This window comes from Drosophila guanche, unplaced genomic scaffold (assembly GCF_900245975.1).
Source record: "Drosophila guanche unplaced genomic scaffold, DGUA_6, whole genome shotgun sequence".
NCBI lineage: Eukaryota > Metazoa > Arthropoda > Insecta > Diptera > Drosophilidae > Drosophila > Drosophila guanche.
This window is the reverse complement of record NW_022995774.1, coordinates 150,576-169,442: the sequence shown is the minus strand read 5'-3', so window position 1 is coordinate 169,442 and position 18,867 is coordinate 150,576. Positions and strand designations below refer to the sequence as shown.

Genomic DNA, 18,867 nt, shown 5'->3' with positions numbered 1-18,867 from the left:
AGCGTTTTGGCGTGTGAAGTGATGATGTAGATGGCAGAAGTAGAAAAAGTGTAAAATGTAACTTTAAAAAAGCCGATAAGGTACATATGTACTACTGAGTACCGAGTATAAAAGTTGTGACGCGTTAGAAGCGTCTCACTCGTCCTTTCACGATTTTTCGTTCGAATTTTACATTTTCAATATTTTCTACATCTTGTAAGGGACACGGGAAGTGTCGTCTCGTCAGCACTCTCTGTCTACTAAGGGTTGGCCGGCTAGGCTCAGGGAAAATGGTGTGGGTGTTGTGCTGCAAAAACGAACTCCGTCACCTAACAAAGTCGTAGATAGAAGAATATGCCATTATGATTCTACCCAAAACCTTCTGCCGCTGCGCTAAGTGCCTTAGGAACCCCTCCCAAAAATAAGATTAGCAATTCATGTTATATCGTTATAATTATACCCTGTACTCAAAGAGTAAATAGGGTATATTGTATTTGCGGGGAATAACGGTTGTATGTAACGCACAGAAGGAAACGTTTCCGACCCCATAAAGTATATATAAGTTAACACATAAGCAATAACATGGGACACCCTAACTTAGCGCACAAGAAATGTGAAATATCATGTGCCGCCCTAACTTATCCAGTCCGATACGGAGGGCGCCGATGCAGTAGATGCCGTTGCAGCGGGCGGCTCTGTTATCTGATTGGGCGCCAGCGATCGCATGATCTTGTTTACGCGCGGGCGGCTCTTATCTCTTGTGTGCGCGGACGGCTCGCCGGCTAGGTTTCGGACATCCAAATCTTCATTCGAAATCAAATCTTAACCTGCTTATTTACTTGCCTCGCAAGTGTATTTGAGGCTGTGCTCAGCATTTTGCACGTAACTATATTAGTATAACAACTCGGAATTCCCGGTTGCTTTATCTCCCGTTAATGGGAGAGTTGTATTAGAAGCCATCTTGACTCAGTTGCCAACCGCAACCACCGTCCTCCGCTACAAGAGCGGGCCACGGGAACCCGTGGCCGCGGAGCCAACGCAACGCATACCGCAGCTCGGACCAACACGACTTAAAGTTAATTTATATTCTTGATCAGCATCAATAGTCGATACAGCCATGTCTGTCTGTCCGTCTGTGGCTAGAGCCACCAAAAACCTCACACTGAAACCAGTGTATTTCAAAAATTATCCCCGCCCCCTTTCGCCCCCGCAAAAGGGCGAAAACCTCCCAAATCTACAGTTTTGAAGATAAAAGAAAACTAAGAACGCCATTCCGTAGGGAATGGCCATATATATCAGATCATGAAATTTTTGAAATGAAAATGAAAAGATCTATGAAAACTTTTTGTACGCAACTTTGATGGTCACTCTTTTTCTAATACAGAGCGTTAAAACCGAGTCTTGATTTTAACTTTTAAAAATTAGCTTTTGGCCACTGTTTCCGCAACTCCTCGCAACCAGTTCAGAATCAAAATCTCGAAATAAAAAGCCAAGTGCTGCTGTTCGACCGAGTCGGAATTAAAATCAATTTAATCTCTTCTTCTTTTCAATTTCGATATTCACCTATTAAATGCATGTTCTTCGTCTTTCTCTATCGTTTTTACATATCACATGTATGCTCTATAGCAACAAACTTCTGTGAGTATGTCGTAAATGCAACAATTCAATAGCTTAATACCACAAATTAATTTTACTTATACAAAATACTAATTGCTCCCGGCCATAAGCCCTTTGCGCTAATTTGGCATAAACAGCCACCAAAACTGGTCATTGGGACAATAGCGCATCTGCACCTCAGTGGTGTTTTGTCAAATTTTAATTTTTTTTTTCATCTGTCATCTACATCTACAACACTTCTCACACCAACACGCTCGCCGTCCTTCCCTAGACCCACATACTGCTGACTTGCGGCAGAGGCAGAGGTAGCGCCCTCACACAAAAAAAAAAGGTGTTAACGGTCGGAAAAGTCATGGCCAGGGGGAGGGCAGAGGCAGAGGCCGAGTGAAGCAGAAGCAGAGTGTGAATGAGAGAATGTAAAAAGAGCAACAAAAGCTGCGGGACAGGGTGGGTTTAGTTGCCTACGGAATGGCGTTTTTAGTTTTCTTTTATCTTCAAAATTGTAGATTTGGGAGGTTTTCGCCCTTTTGCGGGGCCGGAAGGGGGTGTGGCTCATTTTTGAAAAACATTGGTTTCAGTGTGAGCATACAACAGTGCGGAGCCAAAATTTTGTGGCTCTAACTCTTATAGTCTCTGAGAACTAGCCGACAAACAAGACGGACAGACGGACAGACAGACATGGCTCTATCGACTCGGCTATTGATGCTGATCAAAAATATATATACTTTATGGGGTCGGAAACGCTTCCTTCTGTGCATTACATACAACCGTTATTCCCCACAAATACAATATACCCTATTTACTTTTCGAGTCTTCAGGGTGAAATCGAATTTTTATTTTATTTTTAAATTGAACCTAACAAAAAATGATGGGAATATGTAAAGCAATGCCATATTTTACTTTAAAAGTTGTGCGCGGATTTTTAAAAATGGAAAAGTAGAAGATAATAGGATTTTTACATTGACTTCCTTGTATACTGCAAGCAGCTTATTTTCTTTGAGTTGTTGAATGTTGGACACAATAGCGTTACGTCAACGTTATCATAATTGTACGATTCAGCACAAATTTAGCAAATCTGCACAGTTTTTTTCAATTTTTTTTTTAATTTTCCGTGAAATTGTTCAATTTAATCTACAAACTGTAAAAAAAAGTTCTTCAACGGGTCTAAAAATAACTTTTATCGTTCTCAAAGCTAGTGACAGGTATTACCACTTAAATGCAATGCAAATCTGCATCTTCTTCTGCAAATTTTCTTCTTCACTGAGTTTAACATTGCAAACAACTCGGAATTTCCAAACTTTAGGTTATGTTACGAAAACTCAAATATCTGCAAAGACGCAGAAAAGCGCAAAAAAATAAATTGGATTAAGAATTAAATACTCTACATTATCTATGCAGTTTAATGCTTCCTCCTATTTGTAGGAGGGCGGCTTCCTTCGCTGCAGATAACTTCTCGGTTAACAGCTCCGGCTGTTAACCACAGCCCGCTGATAACTCGCTGCTGCTACATTCAACAGTAAGTCTATTCAAAGACAAATTTTCGTCACAAATATGGACTTGTTAAGAAATTAGCCATTAAACATATTATGAGGTCAATTTTTTATTTTCAAACTCAAACACTTTTTTAATACCTTCCTGAATCGAGAATATTGTAAAAAATTAACTTAAATTTATTAAATTTACAAATTTTTGCACGTTAAACTTGAACAAAATCAGTTTTCCGATAACTTTCTATCGTTCGTACCAAACAGCTGACTTTAACAGCTGTTGCCTTAACAGTGGTGCGCACTGTTAATTGTTTGGGTACGTAACATTACGGACTGATGTTATTCTTATGTATAGCTGTTAAAAAATATTACTTTTTTTACTTTTGACAAACTTTTTTGAAACTTTTGTTTCGGCCAAGAAAAGTGGTCAAATGCCTCGTAGTGCATTGACACAATGAATCAATTATTAATTATGCATGAATTTCACTTTTTTCTTCCTCTTATTTCTTCTAAGTGTATTTAATATTATTAATAACATTGTTTTATATTTTTTCTCTATTCATATATTTTTTTTCGTTACATTTTCATTTTTAATTATTCCCTTCCTTTAAGTCCTTTCAACTATTTTAATAAACCTGAGAGTAGGAGGGTGACATACATGGTCAACCGCAATGGCAAATGGAACAAAATTTTTTTTTCACCAATTACGCAAGAACCAACATTTGTTTTTAGAAATGTATTATATTGATTTATATCGTCGTTTTTGAAATGAACCAAAAATTAGGCAAACGTGCGAGTGAAAAGTGCGAGTGAAAGGGCTCTCGCTGTAAGTGTGAAGGCAACGACAATGGAGTGTGCTGTTGAATCATTTGAAAGCAATGTGAAAAAACATAATAATTGTTTCATAATTTAATTTTTAATAGTTTGCCACATAATAGTAGTCTGTGTTTTGAAAAAAAAAAACAATTTTTAATAAGTTTGAAAAAAAATGTTCGCAACCAACCTTACGCGTCGACAAGCAAACCAGCACTGAAAATTATGAAAAGCCACGAGTAACTCTGCCACCGACGATGCCTCCTTATAGTTACTTCATGTATATGCCTAGGTCCTGCTAACCAAGTCCATCCGTGTCTCTGCCGGCAGACAAGGTCCGGTGGCACCAAAAAAGAGGGACTGATGATCGTGGTGTTGGAGCGGACCACCCTCCGAGAGTGAGGGTCAGACCCAGATCGGCCAGGTCAGCAATTTTTCTGCCACACGTGGTTCATAACCTATATATGTACATACATGCAGTTATGTAATAAGGTGACTTTTTCAAATTTTCTTTTCGTACCTTATATCCAGGTTTTTGGTTTTAGTTTTTTTATACCCGGTACTCGAAGAGTAAATAGGGTATAGTGTAGTTGTGCACAAAGTGAATGTATGTAACGCACAAAAGGAAACGTTTCCGACCCCATAAAGTATATATATTCTTGATCAGCATCAATAGCCGAGTCGATTGAGCCGTGGTTGTCTGTCCGTCCGTCCGTCCGTCCATCTTGTTAAGCGCCTGGATCTCAGAGACCATAAAAGCTAGAGCCTCAAAATGTTGCATCCAGACTTCTGTATGCTCACACTGTTACAAGTGTATTTCAAAAATGAGCCCGCCCGGTATAAAAGTTGTGACGCGTAAGAAGCGTCTCACACGACCCTTCATGTTTTCTCTGCAGCCACAACTCTTTTCAGTTTGGGTTTATCGGGTTTATATTCCCTTTTATTTTTTTTTCAGAATTATCACCACGTTTTTTTTATTCTTATTCTATATGTACATAATTAGTCTTCCACCTTTGAATGAATTGTTTTCTCTGTGCAGCAGGCACTTAGCCTAATTACTTTACCCCCTTCAAAAGCTGTGTCGACCGATGAGAGCGAAGACAGTTTCAGAAGGGCTAGCTCATGGTGAAATTTGTAACAAGGTGACGTCGTCAGCATGGTAGAATTACTAATAGGTAACGTCATCAGCTGAGTGGAGGATCACCTGCTTATTCACCACGCTCTCTCAGCTCTCAGAGAGGCAAGCGCTAGATAGAGATAGCAAACGTTTTACGTTCTGCACTCTTCGCTTTTATTGTTTCTGCCGACAGCAAATTAAAGATTTCGAGCGGCATAGCAAAAAATATTTTGCAGACATGTTTGTTTCTAAAAAAGATGTAATTGAATAAAGATTCAATTACATACACATTTCATTACAAATCCAAAATAGAATAGTAGTTGCATGCATATTTCATTGTCTTCCGCTTACGTCTTCATTCGTAAACAATGAAGAAAAGGAAGAAGAAGACAATGACATTGAGATTACGCGGGGCGTAATTTTGAAATACACTTGTAACAGTGTGAACATACAGAAGTTTGGAGGCAAAATTTGGTGGATCTAGTTCTTATAGTCTCTGAGTACTAGGCGCTCATCAGGATGGACAGACAGAAATGGCTCAATCGACTCGGCTTTTGATGCTGATCAAGAATATATATACTTTATGGAAACGTTTATTTCTGGGCGTTACATACAACCGTTATTCGCACAAATACAATATACCCTATTTACTCTTCGAGTACCGGGTATACAAATAAAGCGTTGACGAGCTTGCGGCCAAGCTTTTCTATAAGCCAGGCAAAGAAAATCACGTTGCTGACGCACTGTCTCGACAAAATGTCAATGCCTTGGAAAGCGTCCCACACTAGGACGCAGCGACGGTTCATAGCGAGGTATCGCGATAAGCCCGTCAATTGTTTTAGAAACCAGATAGTCCTAGAGGAAGCCCAATTCCCTCTTAAGCAAGTCTTTATTTCTTCGGGGAAAAGACTCGGAATATCGTACACTTTACAGACAAAGCCGCCCTTGCCGCTGTCATTAAGTCGATAGTAATGCCGCAGGTCGTAAATGCAATTCACTGCGATTTCTCATGCACGGGAGAAATGCTGCATGTTGATAAATTCTCAACCGAAAGGAAATACTTCCTGACATGTGTTGAAAAGTTCTCGAAATTTGCCATCACGCATCCAATAGCTTCCCGCACCATTGCGGACCTAAAGGCTCCGCACTTATAGCTTATGAATGTATTCCGTAATACGTAATGCAAAGCAGATCTATTGCGACAACGAGCCCTCACTTAATTTTGAGACGATTAGGTCTCTTTCTCAAAATAACTTCGGAGTCTCATCCCAACACGTCTCCACTCCACAGTATCTCGAACGGCCAGGTGGAAAGGTTGGAACCTTACTCTGGTGGAAATTGCCAGGTGCCTCAAAATCTCTAAGGGCATCACCGACACCGTCGATATATTCCTGCAGGAAACTGTAGAGTACAACAGATCAAAACATTCGGTCACCAATTAAAGGCCAGTAGACTTTTTTTACTCTGCTGTAGCAGGTGCCTACAGGCAAATACAGAATAAGGTTCAAAAAGCTCAGCTAACCGAGTAATGTTGGTAATATCTAACAGACACCTCGGGAACAAGTTGACTCCGCTATACGTGGAAGAAGCTGTGGAGCATCACCGACTTCTCCCACTCCCACTATATTCCCTTCACAGATGGGACTGTACTAGTGTAGGAGGAGCTAAATTACATTAGGCACACCACAAACTTAACAGAATATGGACGCATTGCTGACGAGACCGCTAAGATGACAGACCTTTATCATCGGCATCATCCTCTATATCAGATCCCTACTCAAGAGAAAAAGGGAGTTGGTCCAGGTCAACGAAATGATAGAGAAGTTGAGAGGTTCGAGGGCGACCACTCTTGTAGAGGCAATGTTCTTACTTTGTAAGAATGGCTGTTACAGCGCTGGAGCGGACGTGCTTCGAGTGTAACTGGGCTGCGTCTAGCAGGCAACATCTGGCAGGCCGCTTCTGGCAGCAGTGATAGCAGTGTTTTAGTTGTCGATTTAGTTTTACACTCATATTCGACCGAGCCTGCAGTGCCGGCAATAAAATATCTGAACATCAATATCGTCTCTCACCTCCGTTGGCCGAAGCCACGGTACCTTAGAATAACTCAGTTTTAATATATATTATAGTATTATATAAATATATATTATTTATTGTTTTATTTGTTTTTGGTATATGTAAATACAACTTAAAATTGTAAGAAGTGATGTAGATGATAGATTGAGAAAAAAAGTAAAATGTAAAGTTAAAAAGGGACGTATGAGACTTTTTTTTCTTCGCATTTTACATTTGAAATTTTTTTGTTTTTCTGCACCTGTCATCTACATCTACATACATAACTTATCATGCCAACACGCTATTTTTTTAAATACACTGGTTTCAGTGTGAGCACACAGCAGTCTGGTGGCAAAATTCGGTGGTTCTAGCTTTTATGGTCTCTGAAAACTAGTAGACAAACAAGACGGACAGACGGACAGACAGACATGGCTATATCGACTCGGCTAATGATTCTGATCAATAATATATATACTTTATGGGGTCGAAAACGTTTCTTTCTCTGCGTTACATATATCCACTTTGTGAACAAATAAAATATACCCCATTTACTCTTCGAGTACCGGGTATAACAATGAGGTCCGGGGTAGAAAAGTTGTGACGCGTACGATCCATCTCACACGGTCCTACTTGTTTTCAATTTTGGATGTGATAGATTGTGGCCCTTTGCGGTGGCGGAAGGGCGCGTGGCTAAATTTAAAAACAAACTTGATTCAGTGTGATATGACATGAGTATACACACAAAATTTGGTGGCTCTGAGAAACTGGCGTCAAACAAGACGAACAGACGGCCAGACAGACAATCATCCATATCATCCTCGGTTATACACACGGTTATATACGGTTATATACGGTTATATACAAATATACAAATTCTTTACGTTACTCACATTGCTGCGACCACAAATACAATATAATAAATGCAAATACTAAAATTTGGGAGCTCGTCCAAGATTGTGGCCTAAATATGACATTTGCGAATAAAGTCTACGGCGCAGAAAAATTAGCAAGTCGCTAGTGTGAAACCAACTTAGAGAGATTGCATGTGTACGTGTGCTGGGAGGAAGGAAAACGCTATGAAAAGCTGGAGGACATTTGCATTAAGTCGACTAGTTGGCTTGGTGGCACATTTAAGCGTGTGTGTGCAAGGCGACAATGGCAAGCAACGAAAGGCAGAAGCAAGCTGTGCAAATCAGAAAGCATTGGCTAGCAACGACAATTAAGCGACAGTCGAGAAACTACGTTTTCTGGCGGACGTCGGCAATCAATGCAGAGCAAAACGCAAATCTTCAGGAGTGCATTAGATAAATTATAGTTCGGATTCAACAATTTTTATACCCGGTACTCGAAGAGTATTGTATTTGTGAACAAAGTAAGTACACACAGAAGGAAACGTTTCCGACCCTATATATATATATTCTGGATCAGCATCAATAGGCGAGTCGATTGAGCCATGTCTGTATGTCCGTCCGTCCGTCTTGTTGAGCGCCTGGATCTCAGAGACAATAAAAGCTAGAGCCACCAAATTTTGCTTCCAGACTTCTGTATGCTCACACTGTTACAAGTGTATTTCAAAAATGAGCCACGCCCCCTTCCACACCGCTAAAGGGCGAAGAGCTCCCAAATCCGATTGGACCATTATTATAGCCGGAGTGAAGAAATTAATTTGCAGTGGCTAAACCCACCCCGTCCCGCAGCTTATATATGTCTTTCTTCACATATTCTCATTCACACTCTGCTTCTGCAGTATGGGGCTTTTGCCTCTGCCGTGGGTAAACCCACCCTGTCCCACAGCTTTTGTTGCTTTTTTCACATTCTCTCATTCACAATTTGCTTCGTGTAGTGTGCGGCCTCTGCGTCTGCCGCGTCTCTGCCTCTGCCATGACTCTGCAGTGTGTGGCTCTAGGGAAGGGTGGCGAGCTAAAGGAACGTGTTGGTGTGAGAATTGTTGTAGATGTAGATGACAGATGAAGAAAAAATTTAAAATTTGACAAAAAACCGCTAAGCTGCAGATGTAGTACTGAGTGCCGGGTATAAATGTTGTGACGCGTAAGAAGCGTCTTACACGTCCCTTCTCGTTTTATTCAAAAATTACAAATAACCAATTTTTGCAGTCCCTGTTTCCAAGTATATGAAGCCACGGCCTGGTTCGTCTATGGGGACGAATGTGGTTTCCGAATCTGGCGGGCTACCCTCTAGTCACTAGCAAATAAATCGAAAATCGATTGAACGTCAGCGGGGAGTCCTTCGTGTCGGCGTCGTCAAGAAAATAATAAATCATAAACATATTTAAATTCATCATAGCAAGTCACTTTATTGCAGAGGCAGGACCTTTTCGACCCTCGACGTTATGGTCACATTTAACCGAAGATGTGCAGGTTCAGTCCTTGACTTCACCTTCGTCTCGAGCTCGCTATCCTCCTATCCAATTGGCGACTGTGTAATCACTATACTTCCGGTTGCGGGGCTAAGCAATCAATCAGACAGCGCGGGCAATGATCGGCGTGACAGTCAGAGGGCCAGAGCAATACCTAAAATACCTAGGGATCATGATGGACCCCAGGCTCTCGTACAGGAAGTGTGCCGAGCACTTGAGCAAAGGTGGCAGGTCCCACAGACTTAGCCCGGATATCAGGGTGTGCCTGGAGCGGAAGAAAGGACAGGTAGACTTTTATGTTGCTCAGATGTTGAACGGTCACGACTGCTTTCGGTCGTACCTGAAGCGGCTTGGCCATTAAACGGAGGATTAGTGACTATCTTGCACGAGCTGCAGCTGCAGGAGCAACTAGGAACAGTCTTGAGAGTTGATAAAATTGGTGATTAGAACACAGCTCATGTGTATGGTGCCCTCAGTACAACATACATCAGGGCCGTATTGAATCAGTGAAGAAAAAGTGTTTTTGCCCTGCGTGGCCGCAACTGGGATCCAACTGTGAGACTACCATCCTACCGTAGTAGATTACATCTAACAAACCTTCCATTCTTAGTTGTCCATAGAAAAATGCTTTGGGTAATATTTATGCAAAATAGTATCAAGGAGAACGTAGATAGCCCTGACTTGTTGAGCCGCATAATCTTTACGATTCCCATTAACCCAACTAGAAACTTTATTCCTCTGATCCACATCCTCGAATTCCCAAATTAAGGTTGCCTCAGATCTGTATAATAGCCAGAATGAAAAAATTTAATTGCAGTGGCTTCCCTCACCCCTTCCAGCAGTTTTGACAACAAAACAACAAAAATAACAAAAGTCGATTTTAAAATATCAGGAAAAGTTGAAAAAATGTATATATTTCCTCTATTTTTTCTGTCTAGGTGCATCTATGGAGAGAAATCTATAGAGAGACGCTTGAGCTAAAATTGGCTAGCAAACCAAAAAAAAAATAATCTAAAACAAGGACGATTTGGAGGGTTGCGCGCCAAACTGACACAGTATTTCTAGCTTCAGTACTCGAAAAAAAAAATACTTCAATTAAATAAATTCCTAAAATATGTCGGTATCTAACGGAAAAATTCGCGTTTTTAGGATTGATTAAGCATTTTTAGCATATGCGTCTCTCCATAGATTTTGATGAGCAATACCTTAAAGGACGCCCAACAAATTGTATATCAGAACATTTTCATCATTTTTTAAGTCCCATATCTCTCATAAAAACTGGATCTGCTTCCTTGTGGAAAAATCGTGTCGGGTAGTGTAATTAAATGGTAAAAGAAAAAGCTAATATGGTCCTAAATTTATCGAATACCTGGTAAAATGTGCTAAATTATGTTTAAGTTAAGAAACTTATTTATTTGATTACAGATATGCCCAGTATTCTCACTTTAAAATACACTCAGAGGCGGATTACTATAAGCTTGAGATCGATGGATATGAAGGAAACGCAGGCGACTCGCTTAACGATCCATGGTATGGATCAAATAATAGTCCGTTTTCTACATACAATAAAGACAATGATCGAAGCTCGCTGAACTGCGCAAGCATGTTAAAGGTAAGGAATATGTTTTACTTGTGAACAATGCGTAGGCCAAGTCTGCAAAAAAATGCTAAAAAATGTTCAGAACAGAACCTGAACTCTCTCTTCAATAAAGTCTTTCATTTTACTACTGGGCACGATTTTGCCGCTTCGATCCAGACTAACTTTTTCTGAAAGATATGGGGCTTAGAAATGGTTTGATGATCATTTTTATACCCGGTACTCGAAGAGTATCACAAAAGTGGAATATATATTCTTGATCAGCATCAATAGCCAATCGCCTATAAGATAACAGAATTAGATTGGATCATTATTATAGCCAGAATGAAGAAATTAAATTTTAGTGGGCATTCAAAGAAAAACCACAGGTACTGATGTCCTACTTGAGTACCGGGTAAAAAAGTTGTGACGCGTAAGAAGTGTCTCACATGTCCTTATCCTAAATCTGGTTGTAGTGAACTTAGCTTTTCTTTAAAGCTGACGAATGCATCTATAAAATGACGGATAAATTATATGAGGGTTTGATACGCAACCCAAACGGTGAGACTTTCACTTCATCTTGCACCAACACAATGTTCCGTTTTGCCTGCTTTGTATGCACACAAACGCACTGAATATGGATCGTGCCGAACAAAAACAAATATAGAAGAAGAAGGCGTGTAGGCGAGAATTAAGGGTGAGGACCCTGCAAGCTATGTTATTTTTCGAAGAGATTGAGGCAAGGCACCCTTTTGCTATCGTTACCATAACATTTGGTGAGCAAGCAATCAAATGTCGAAGAGCTTGGAGGAGGAACATTTTTTTGCACTTTGCAGTAATATAAAGTAGGTTGACATGTCCTAAGAGAATTGTTCCTTACCATTTTGAGGGTCTCAATAATTTAGAAAATTTTTCGAAAAAGAAGCAAAATTAAATGGCAACAAAAATAGCACAAACATTTTTATTTTATATAAACTTTTACTTTTCCGAGCTTTTTGATATATTATCTTTTTGATATAATAATCGTGGGTTTAAGTCGTTTGTAAACAGAAAGTTACAAAATATTACTTATTATCGTCGAAAACACTTTCAGGAAGAAAAAAACTAAAGGATCAAAACTTATACTCCAAAAGAATCACGCTATCCTTATGTGAGGTAAATAGTAGGCTCCTCATCTAAAATGATTCGGAATTCTTTAAAACATGGTACCAACAAAAAGTCGTGAAAGAATTGGCGCAATATTCAATTTTCGGTTGAAAGTGCTGGTTTTTGAGAGCAATTAAAATGGAGATCTAGAAAGCTAGATCTAGCTTAAAATAATATAAATTAAGTGTTTAAAGTCTGAGAAAAAAGTTTAGCAAAAAAACCGTTTGTTAAAGTGAATACAAGGTAGAAAAAACACTGGCGTTGGCACAAATTAATATGGATAAATTTACATATATATGTAGATATAGAACAGAAAATTTTTTATTTTTGTTGCAAAAACTTTAGAGCTTATGTAAAACGACTTCCTAATGAAAAACAAAACCCTTTAAGTGAGATTAAAATCTAGCGAGAAGGGACGTGTGAGACGCTTCTTCCGCGTCACAACTTTTATACCCGGCACTCAGTACTACATCTGCACCTTAGCGGTGTTTTGTCAAATTTTAAATATTTTCTTCATCTCTCATCTACATCAACAACACTACTCACACCAACAGTCTCTTTAGCTCGCCGCCCTTCCCTAGACCCGCACACTGCAGACTCGCGGCAGAGGGAGAAACTGCTCCAGCACACAAAAAAAAATCAAAAATAAGCTGCGGACGGGGTGGGTTAAAAGTCGGCAGGGGCATTGGCAGACCGACGGCACAGGCAAAGGGACGGCAGAGGCAGAGGCCGAGTGAAGCAGAAGCAGAGTGTGAATGAGAGAATGTGAAAAAAACAATAAAATCTGCGGGACGGGGTGGGTTTAGCCACTGGAAATTAATTTTTCATTGTAGCTATAATAATGATCCAATCGGATCATTTTCTCTTATCTTCAAAATTGTGGCTGTGGGAGGTTTTAGCCCTTTTGCGGAGGCGGAAGGGGGCGTGGCTCATTTTTGAAATACACTTGTAACAGTGTGAGCATACAGAAGTCTGGTTGCAATATTTGATGGCTCTAGATCGTATAGTCTCTGAGTACTAGGCGCTCATCAGGACGGACAGAAAGACATGACTCTATCGACTCGGCTATTGATGCTGATCAAGGATATATATACTTTATGAATCGGAAACGTTTCCTTCTGTGCGTTACATACAACCGTTATTCGCACAAATACAATATACCCTATTTACTCTTCGAAAACCGGGTATAATAATCATGCTGAGACACGCCTCATGGTATGTGCATGCTTTTCGTATTATGTAGGTGGTATAGTACCCGTACTCGAATCGATGATGAATCAAAATTTCTTTGTTAATATATAATAAAACAATACTGCTGCCTTATCTGCATTAGAAAATGCCGTGGATTTGTGTCTTTTCATCAGGGAAATTACCCAAAACAGACCAGATAGAGAGCTCTAAGGAGTTTTAAAACAGTGGAACAGTTAAATAACATGTTTCATAATGTTATATATAACAGTTAATATTTTTCTAACACGAAATCAAAGAAAAAGCTTGATTTTTGGGGGTCTTGCCAGGTTTGTAGAGATGAATCCCAAAGGAAAGACGCAAAAATAAGGTTACATTTTATGACAAGACTTTGAGCCTTTTTTTTGCCAAAAGCTTTAAAGCAAACTCTTAACCTTTGAATACAATAAAAGTTAACTATAGTAAAGAAAAATTGGGGAAATTTCTTATAAATTTGAAGTTATTTGGGCTTTATGATATTAGTGCTACTTTTGTTAACGCCCAAATATCGGAATAATTCCTTTTCTTTCCAAATATTTCCAACTGAAGCCTTCAAAGCATATCATTTCTCTCGGGTAAGTTGAATTAAGCCTCAAAGTTGATATAATCGTTTTTAAAACGTTCATTAGAACCATTGTTTTAACAAAATATCTCAAAGAAGAAAGATTAGTGCCATTGTGCTATTTTATGCACCGCAACTGTATGTGACCTAATGATTTTTTTTCGAATTTTAAATTTTAAATTTTTTCTACATATTGCAACAACATTTAGTTTTTTAGGGTATATTGTATATATATGTGCACAACGTGGATGTATGTAACGCAGAGAAGAAAACGTTTCCGACCCCATAAAGTATATATATTCTTGTTCAGCATCAATAGCCGAGTCGATAGAGCCATGTCTTATAGAGCCTCTGTATCTCAGAGATTATAATAGCTAGAGCCACCTAATTTTGCATGCAGATGCTCACAATGTTACAAGTCTTTTTCAAAATTTCGCCCGCCCCCTTCCGCCCCCGCAAATCGTGCAAACCTGCTGTATTCACAATTTTGAAGACCCAATTCGGTAGGGTAGAACCATATCTATCAGATCACCGAATTGGGGTCAGATTGGAACATTATTACAGCCAGAATGAAGAAATTAATTTGAAGTGGCAAAACAAACCTTGTCTAGCAGTTTTTTTTTATTTTTTGCACATTCTCACATCCAGACTCTGCTTCGTGTGGTGTGCTGCTCTAAGGTAGGGAGGCCGAGATAAAATTATGGGCGTGATGATGTAGATGACAGATGTAATAATGATCCAACCTAAACCTAATTAAAAAATCTGATAGATATGGACATTCCCTACGAAACTGCGTCTTTAATTTTCTCTCATACTCAAAATTGTGGATGCAGAAATTTTAAAACAAACTTGATTCAGTGTGATATCACATGAGTCTTTACACAAAATTTGGTGACTTTAGCTCTTATGGTCTCCGAGAACGAGGCGTCAAACAAGACGGAGAGACGGACGGACAGACAGACAGGGCTATATCGACTTGACTACTGATACGGATCAAGAATATACATACTTTATAGGGTCGGAAACGATCCCTTATGTGTGTTAAATTTTTCGACCCTAAGTATTTCCCCTATATACTCTTCGAGTGTCGGGTATGAAAATAATGCAAATCTAGTTAAATACTATTACAAAACGAATTTTCTGCATTTATCATTTAGGGGGGCTGGTGGTGGAAGTCCTGTGGCCGTGGTTTAAATGGACTATACCTTCATGATCCTCAAGATCTAACTGCTCGGCAAGGAATTGTATGGTTTCGTTGGAGAGGCTGGGACTACACACTAAAAAAGGCCACGATGATGATTCGTCCCCGAGCACCGCAACCACAGTCAATGATGGTAACGTCTGTTTAGTTAATTGAAGAATTGTTTCTCCAATTGTTTTGTTGTGTTAAAAATATTTTAACCTATTTTTAAATATGTACTGTAGACTAATTAGTTGAAGTAATTTATATATTAGATAATTTTCATATGTACAGCTTATGTTCCAAATTGAACATATACTATCACAGAACATTCTAGCTAGTTAGAAAATTACATGTATGCAAATATATATTGTAAAAACCATCCCTGCAAAAACTTAAGGAAGAAGTTTTATAAAAATAGATGTAAAAATATTTAAATATTTGTCTAAGCATGCAAATAAATGCACGAATTGTATGAATCTTTTTGATACATTTACGAGACCCCAATTGACAGATTTGTAGCTTTTTCAATACAAATTTATTTTGTTGTTTTTCTTTAAAATCAAAGAAAAGCTTTTCGTCTGCCCACTTAAACAATAGGAATTTTTTTGTATTGACTATTCGGTTTTTTAAATGTTACATATAAAATATATATTGCAGGGACGTAAAAGTATCCGTTGTGAAAGACAGCTGATTTATAAGAGCGTGAGGAAACAAGGCAGTGGAGCCCATTTTTATTGGTTTCGGAAACTGATATGCAATTACTGCACCATCAGTGGAAAAATCGTCACAGAGATGAACGAGACATCCTGCCGCATGACGGGAGACTTGAATAAACCACCTGACAAAGTCGAACTATTTTTCCGCTTCGAAATAAACCGACCTCTTCTGATAGACTGAAGGCTTTAAATTTTTTTGTATACCCGGTACTCGAAGAGTAAATAGGGTATATTGTATTTGTGTGAATAACGGTTGTATATAACGCACAGAAGGAAACGTTTCCGACCCCATAAAGTATATATGTTCTTGATCAGCATCAATAGCCGAGTCGATAGAGCCATGTCTGTCTGTCCGTCTGTCCGTCTTGTTTGTCTAGTTCTCAGAGACTATAAGAGCTAGAGCCACCAAATTTTGGCTCCATATCTCCATATTGACCATATCTATCAGACCATATCTCATCTATGGGATCCGATTGGATCATCATTATAGAAGAAATTAATTTGCAGTGGCCCTGTCCCGCAGCTTATATTTTTATTTTTTTCACGTTCTCACACTCTGCTTCGGCCTCTGCCTCTGCCGCGAGTCTGCAGTGTGTGGGTCTAGGGAAGCCCGGAAAGCTAAAGGAGCGTGTTGGTGTGAGAAGTGTTGTAGATGTAGATGACAGATGAAGATAAAATGTAGAATTTGACAAATAACCGCTAAGGTGCAGATGTAGTACTGAGTGCCGGGTATAAAAGTTGTGACGTCTCACACGTCCCTTCTCGTTTTAATTATGTTTTTTTTCTATGTCACAACTGTTTTTAAAGTCTTGTTCTTTTTCAGTTCGTGTTCAGTTTTCTTAGGTTTTGTCCTACCGTTTAAAAAATATTAAGCTTTGCAATGCAAAAATTAGGATTTTTGTGAGTTTTTTTTTACTAGATTTTGGCTTTAAAAACTCAGGAATTGTAACGAACCCTTTTTCCGGTCGTATGACCTGGGCTGAGCTAACTCAGCGGGAAATGGGGTGGTTGCAACGAATTTATTTTTGTTGCCTCGAAAACCAAGTAAAAACACGGGATTGGTTTAATTCTGACAGTTCGGGGTTTATTCAGTAATAATAATATTACTACGTCGGGCTAGCTTATGGCTATGCTATCGCTATTTTGTGAACTGCCGATGCTGGGGTTTGGCTCCGGGCGTTGCACGTTGGTGCCGCTGAACTGGGGCAATTGACCTCGGTCCGCCACCAAGTTCCGCACTCTAATGGTTCGCCCTTCTCGGCTCTAACCTCTTCCAAGAATCTGCCGTTCACTCTGAATATTGAAGACTCACTCTGTGCATTCGACGTCGCTGGTCCCGTTACAATTTTCCGTTATTCCGCACTTCGACTCACTCAGACTCTCGAACACTCGACTCAGCTCTTGGGCTGCTCACGCGCGAAGCTCCCGTGCCTTGGCGGCCACCCTCCTTATATAGGCGCCGGCTAACGGTTCTCCAACGCGGTCAGTGTTTTTCCATTGGCGATTCTGATGCTTTCTCCCTTCTTCGTAACAGGACCTCGATCACATGGCCATATTTGGTCATGCGTCGGTCCGCTGCCGGCCCGATTCCATCCTTCCGCTCTCTCTGGATCCGCCCAATTGAGCTCCCCGCTCTCTTCTGCGCCGCCATCTTGGGCTCCCCGCTCTCTGAGCGCCTCTTCCAGATTCACCGTGTTCGGATATTCGAGCCCCAGGCTTTAACCCTCCACAGCCCGTGAGGGACACGTTCCCTCACAGAATAGTAAAAAAAAACTAAAATCCTCGCCGTTTAATGTATGCTCATCAAAATCTATGGAGAGACGGCTGAGAAAAATCTCCGTATTTTGTAAAGCACTTATAACCCGAGAACGGCTGGACCGATTGCCATGGTTTTTGATTTGTTGGATTTGTTTCCGTCGCGAGTAGCAGAATACATCTTAAAAACAACTTATGGCCTGTTTGATGCGGCCTTAAAGCCAAAACTTTATTTTTTTCTGAAGACACCATGTGTGTGTTCAGAAATTTGTCTAATAAGTTCATTTGTTGTTCATTTGTAATTGTTTAATCATATTTAATATTTGTTTTATTTATTTGTTACATCCAATACCAACGATGAAATCACGCGCTATCAAGTTGGTAGATATGTGAACTGCAATGAAGCATTTTGGCGTATATTTTCATTCCCTATTTACGAACGTCACACGAACGTCCCACTGTTTTACATTTGGGGGTGCATCTAGAAAACGGTCAGAGAGTATATTTCACAGCGTCGAATGCTGCTCAACGTGCCGAAACACCTCCATCGACAACACTGACCAGTTTCTTTGCGATTTGTCAAAGCGATCCGTTCGCACGAACTTTGCTTTACTCAGAAATGCCACGTTATTACACTTAGAACGCCACATCGCAGAAATTGCAACGTCGGAAGCAAGGCGATTCTACTGATGCTCTTGGTCGTATTTACACAGTTCATCCGAAGAATGATGAATGTTTCTATTTGCGGTTTTTACTGGTACATGTTCGAGGGCCAACATCATTTGAATCACTGCGAACTGTTAATGGTATCGTGTGCCCCACATTTCGTGCAGCATGTCAAGAGCTAAATTTGCTTGAAAACGATACTCATTGGGACACGACAATCGCTGAAGCAATTATTTCTGCATCTCCAAGTCAGATACGCACATTATTTGCTATCATCATTTCAACATGCTTCCCATCGAACCCACTTGACCTGTGGAACAAATACAAAAATAACATGTCCTAAGATATTTTACATCGAATTCGCGTCAGCTCAAGAAATTACGATCTTGAGGTGAATGAGGAGATCCATAACCAGACTTTGCTCTTGATCGAAGATATGTGTTACCTCATGTGCGGCAGTTTGTTAGTTAGGTTAGGAATGCCAGCGCCAGTTCGCGGAATGAATGACGCATTTAATAGAGAATTGGAACGTGAACATGAATATGATCCACATGAACTAATCCAATCAGTTCAAACGAATGTACCTCTGTTGAA

The 18,867-nt window shown here is 39.8% G+C and overlaps 1 protein-coding gene across 6 annotated transcripts in view; it reads left to right on the top strand.

Annotated features, from left to right (window-relative positions):
- The window catches only part of LOC117591328 (protein O-glucosyltransferase 2), a 52,161-nt gene extending 36,644 nt beyond the window's left edge, over window positions 1–15,517 (top strand). For 3 of the 6 annotated variants that reach the window (XM_034284543.1, XM_034284544.1, XM_034284542.1), the window contains 2 exons: window positions 10,868–11,054; window positions 15,111–15,517. In XM_034284543.1, coding sequence (XP_034140434.1) covers window positions 10,868–11,054; window positions 15,111–15,302 — 379 coding nt within the window. In that variant the 3' untranslated portion in view covers window positions 15,303–15,517. Of the gene's footprint in view, window positions 1–10,867; window positions 11,055–13,940; window positions 13,986–15,110 lie in introns of those variants that run through there. The other 3 variants (XM_034284549.1, XM_034284546.1, XM_034284545.1) reach the window with 3 other exon arrangements.
- The last annotated feature ends 3,350 nt before the right edge of the window (window positions 15,518–18,867 follow it).